Source organism: Zonotrichia leucophrys, unplaced genomic scaffold (assembly GCF_028769735.1).
Source record: "Zonotrichia leucophrys gambelii isolate GWCS_2022_RI unplaced genomic scaffold, RI_Zleu_2.0 Scaffold_479_38878, whole genome shotgun sequence".
In the NCBI taxonomy this organism is placed as follows: domain Eukaryota; kingdom Metazoa; phylum Chordata; class Aves; order Passeriformes; family Passerellidae; genus Zonotrichia; species Zonotrichia leucophrys.
Genome location: NW_026992684.1, coordinates 12,428 through 17,771, shown reverse-complemented (window position 1 = coordinate 17,771; position 5,344 = coordinate 12,428). Strand labels below are relative to the sequence as shown.

Below are 5,344 nucleotides of genomic sequence, written 5' to 3'. Positions count from 1 at the left end.
ATTAATTACATATCATTTTCCTACATTACTTTTTCTAAAATATCAATATAGTTACTATTGTTGGCATGAATCATATTCATTTATCACACCACCATTTCCTTCATCCAACCCTGGCACTCAGAGTAGCTGAGGAATGGAGTCACATCCAGGAATGTCCCCAGGGCTCAGGATTGGGGCCCAGTCAGTGAAATCTCTTTATTGCTTATCTGGATGAGGCCCTCGAGGGCACCCTCAGTCAGTTCCCAGGTGAGCCCAAGCTGTGTGGGAGTGTGGCTGTGCTGGATGGCAGGAAGCTCTGCAGAGGGATCTGGATAGGCTGGAACCATCCATGGGCCCAGGACAGCTGAATGAGGTTCACCAAGGCCAAGGGCCGGGTCCTGCCCTGGACTCACAACCACCCCAAATCCCTGGCTGTGCCCTGCCCCCCCCCGATCCCCACAACCTGTCCTTTTTCCTTCATCCCTGCATTGTCAGGGACTTTCTGGGACAAGGGAGCTCTGCTTATAGAGGGAGGTCCAAGTGCCACCACTGGAGTGGGAACCACAACTCATCAGGTTTGTGTCCTTTGGGGGTCAGGAACTGGTGAGATGAGACTCAGAGACACAGAAAGTTTCTCTTCATGGCTAACAGACCATGGCTGAAAAGGACACAATTTAATAACAATCATGCTCTTGCCTGAACTATGTGCAACATCCCAGAAGTATCTGGTGAGTCGGCCATCCACAAGTGATTTCCGTACTAAATTGAATTTCAGAAAAACGTGGTTCTGTGATAGATATAAACACAATTAAGTTCTTGTACCAGGATGCTCACCCTGGAGTGGGGGCAAAACAGCTCCAACGGTTCCTGATTTGCAAAGCTTTCAGTGGTGGATGGAGAAGGGAGGTCAGGTCCTTTTGGTCTTGAGGAATTGCTGAAACCAGCCTGACTCATTTCATCTCCTCCTGTCCTGGCGGATCTCCCCTCTTTCCCCTTCCACCCATCAGCTTTTGTCTCCCCCCAGCCCCCTGTGAAGAGCCTGGCTCTGTGTTGTCCATCCCCTCCTGGCTGGCACTGCCAGGCTGGGATGAGGAGCCCCTCAGCCTTCTCTGCTCCAGGCTGGACCAGCCCAGCTCCCTCAGGCTCTGCTCACAGCCCAAAGGCTCCAGCCCCACCTTGGAGGCCCTTCCCAGACCCTGTTCCAGCTGCCAGACATCTTTCCTGCCTGGGGAACCCAACCCAGGCCCCAGTGACCTGGATAATCCCCGTCCTTAATGTCCTGGTGACACAGCCCTGGCCCCTTGTCCCCATGTCAGGCTCTGGGGTGGATCCTGCGGAACATCCTTTGGTGGAGGCTGTGGCTCCAGGTGTGCCGGGGGGGTCCCGGGGGACAGGGACCCTGCTGGGCATGAACGGCATTGGACTTGCTGGGAGAAACTGTGAGGGGGAGCTGGGGCAGAGTGACCAAGCCAGTGACCTGACACAGCCCTGCTGGGATGTCACAGACCACTGCTCTGTGATGTCACAGCTAGATCTGTGATATCACAGAGGCTGTCTATAATGCCATAACTCCTCAATGACCTCACATAATCCACTCTGTGATGTCATAGCTCACTCTGTGACCTCATGTTAGCAGATGATAAATTGTCTCCATCAACTGAGCTGCCAACTGGAGCTTGTACTCCACAACCTCAGGTCTATGGAAACCACACAGTGCCCATTGTGTGAGAAGGGGAACTGGAAGTTCAGCAGCCTCAGTGCCCTGCCAGCTCAGCAAGGCACACGGGAAAATTGGGGTCCACGAATACCAGGGACCGGCAGAGACCCCCAGGATGGAAGAACATATGGGTTAAGGGGAGGGGAAATATGTTAATGATTTTGGGGAAATGATTATCACATGTGTGAAAAAGAATACAAAATCAACATATTTGCAGATAACACCAAGCTGGGTGTGAGTGTGGATCTGCTGGAGGTAGGAGGGCTCAGCAGAGGGACCTGGGCAGGCTGGATCCAGGGTCCAAATCCAACAAGGTGAGGTTTAACAAGTCCAAGTGCCGGGTCCTGCACTTTGGCCACAACAACCCCTGCAGCTCTACAGGCTGGGGACAGAGTGGCTGGACAGCAGCCAGGCAGAAAGGGACCTGCAGGGACTGATGGACATCAGGCTGGACATGAGCCAGCAGTGTGCCCAGGTGGGCAAGAAGGCCAATGGCTCCTGGCCTGGATCAGGAATGGTGAGGCCAGCAGGAGCAGGGCAGGGATTCTTCCCACATGCTCAGCACTGCTTGGGCAGCACCTCGAGTGATGTACCCAGTTCTGGGCCCTCCTATTTAGGAAGGACATGGAGGGGCTGGAGTGTGTCCAGAGAAGGGCAACAAGGCTGGGGAGGGGTCTGGAGCACAAGTCCTATTAGGAGTGGTTGAGAGAGCTGGGGTTGTTTATCCTGGAGAAGAGGAGGCTCAGGGGAGACAAGGCAGTGTCAGGCCACAGGTTGGACTTGATGATCTCCAAGATCTTTTCCAACCGTGCTGATTCTGGGATTCTCTGAAACCACCCTTTGAGAAGTTGCAGGATGAGCCCTGGGCCTCCTCTTCAGAAGCTGCAGCAGCCCAGGTCCCTCAGCTTCTCCTGCCAGCCCCAAAGTCCATCCTGTCAGTCCTGCAGAGCCTCTGCAGCTCCTCCCCACTGCCCAGAACAGGGATCCCCAGAGCCAGACACAGCAGCCCAGATGTGCCCCCCTGGCCTGGGGTGCCTCTGGCAAGGGAGCAGCAGGAGCCACTGCAGGAGCCTGCAGACAATTCCTGCAGCACTTGTAGGATGATCCTACTGCCCAAGGGACGTTCCCATTGGGCCAAGTCAGGAACTGCAGTGGGGAGTGGGGCCAGAGAGGAAAGGGCAGACAGGGATGGGCTGTTGGCAGGGCAGGGAACAGGGCTGGGCAATAGGATGAAATTTATATCAGGAGAAGTAAAGAAAGCAAAGGTGGCACAAAGGAAATGCTCAGGGCATATTGGGGGTGGCTGCCAGGCAGCCCTGGCTCTGAGCAACAGCGTCTGCAGTGGCACAGGAAACTCCCAGCTGATGGGAACAAAATTTCTGGCTGACTGCAGAGGTCAGGACAAAGCTGAGTGGTTTCCCTGGTGTCTCCCAGCCCTTGCTGGTCCCAGGGGCTGATGGCATTTGTGCTGCCTCAGCTTCATGTCCCCACAGTAACAGCATGGGAGTGCTCCCGCCTGCTCTGTGCAGTGCAAACAGGGGCTGCTGAGCCAGTGCTGCCGTGTCTGTGCCTGCAAGGATGGGGCCCCTGTGTGAGCTGGGGGAGAGGCCGGGGCTGCAGAGGGGGGATGTTGTTGGCAGCTCCATGAGGACGCTCTGGGACGCTGCCCTGGGCTGTGCAGTGCACTGGGGATGGATCAGCCCCTGCTCTGCTGCTCCTTCCCGTCTGCCCCAGGGCCCATGCAGAGCCTCAGCCATGCTGTTTGCCTCCAGCCTGCCCACGACCAGCCTGAGGCTGCTCACGGGGCTTTTCTGTGCTGAGCATTGGCGTGGGCGAGTTCTTGAGAGAGCCTGGGCAAGGAGCCTGGAGCCCCCAGGCCCTGGCCTGAGGCGTCAGCGCTGCCCCAGCAGTGCCCATGGCCTGTCCCTGCTGCAGCTGTGCCCGGCCCCAAGAGCACTCAGGCCCTACAGCAACACCAGGGGCGCCAAGGCAGCAAGGCAGGGCCATGGCAGCAGCACTGGCAACACCAAGTGCTGCTGCTGCTGCTGGGCACAGCTGCTGTGCCAGCCCTGATCTGCCCCTAGCTCTGCACACAGACATTGCTGCTGCAGTTCCAGAGAAGGCAACAAAAGTGCATCTCTGCAGAAAACTCTGCTGGGACATCCTTTAGTTCATTTAAAGCCACTGAGAGTACAGCCCCTCATTGACACAGTGTGTGGGCACAGGGAAGGTGGAGAGAAACAAAATGAGAAATGTCAGAAGAAATGAAATTTTTTGTGGTCAGTATAAAAAAATTTAAAAAACCAAATGTAAACAAACCCAAAAGAACTTTTAAAGATGACTTTTATTAAAAGTTTTTTGCAGAAATTAATCAGCAGTTTAATGTTCCTGAAAGCATCCAGTCATCAGTGTCCACACTGCAGCCTTGAGCTCCTGGTTCCTCAGGCTGTAGATTAGGGGGTTCAGGGCTGGAGGCACCACTGAGTACAGAACTGACAGGGTCAGATCCAGGGATGGGGAGGACATGGAGGGAGGTCTCAGGTTAGCAAATGATCCAGTGCTGAGGAACAATGACACCACGGCCAGGTGAGGGAGGCAGGTGGAAAAGGCTTTGTGCCGTCCCTGCTCAGAGGGGATCCTCAGCACAGCCCTGAAGATCTGCACATAGGAGAAAACAATGAATACAAAGCAACCAAATGCTAAACAAACACTAACAGCAAGAAGTCCAAGTTCCCTGAGGTGTGATTTGGAGCAGGAGAGCTTGAGGATCTGTGGGATTTCACAGAAGAACTGGCCAAGGGCATTGCCATGGCACAGGGGCAGGGAAAATGTATTGGCTGTGTGCAGCAGAGAATAGACAAAGCCAGTGGCCCAGGCAGCTGCTGCCATGTGGGCACAAGCTCTGCTGCCCAGGAGGGTCCCGTAGTGCAGGGGTTTGCAGATGGACACGTAGCGGTCGTAGCACATGATGGTCAGGAGAGAAAGCTCTGCTGAGATGAAGATCACAAAGAAAAAGAGCTGTGCAGCACATCCAGTGTAGGAGATGTTCCTGGTGTCCCAGAGGGAATTGTGCATGGCTTTGGGGACAGTGGTGCAGATGCAGCCCAGGTCAGTGAGGGCCAGGTTGAGCAGGAAGAAGAACATGGGCGTGTGCAGGTGGTGGCCGCAGGCTACGGCGCTGATGATGAGGCCGTTGCCCAGGAGGGCAGGCAGGGAGATGCCCAGCAAGAGGCAGAAGTGCAGGAGCTGCAGCTGCCGCGTGTCTGCCAATGCCAGCAGGAGGAAGTGGCTGATGGAGCTGCTGTTGGACATTCCTTCCCTCTGGGCATAGTGAACTGTTGAAAGAAGACATTGACAAGCTTGGATAGGTTTCCTTGAGTCCATCCTATGCTCTTTTATTAGGAAATCTCCTCAAAATATTTATCTTGTTTTGAAGGAAATTTGCTTAATTTCTTTACTTTTGATTTTGGATTTCTGCTCCTTCTGAGTTACTGCTTTATCTTCAGCATTGCTCTTAGGCTGAACACTGGGGAGCTCAGAGGGAAAACAGGCTCCCTGTGCCCCAGTGAAGTCAGACCTGCTGGTCCCACACAGGTGCCCTTTGTTCATTTACTTTCTCTCTATTTCAGCATGATCACACTTAAATCT

The 5,344-nt window shown here is 54.4% G+C and overlaps 1 protein-coding gene across 1 annotated transcript; it reads right to left on the bottom strand.

Annotated features, from left to right (window-relative positions):
• Nucleotides 1–4,075: 4,075 nt before the first annotated feature.
• On the bottom strand, nucleotides 4,076–5,017 carry LOC135441756 (olfactory receptor 14J1-like). The gene has a single exon (XM_064701300.1). It carries the CDS (start codon nucleotides 5,006–5,008, stop codon nucleotides 4,076–4,078), a length of 933 nt encoding a protein of 310 aa, XP_064557370.1. The 5' UTR covers nucleotides 5,009–5,017.
• Between the last annotated feature and the right edge of the window lie 327 nt (nucleotides 5,018–5,344).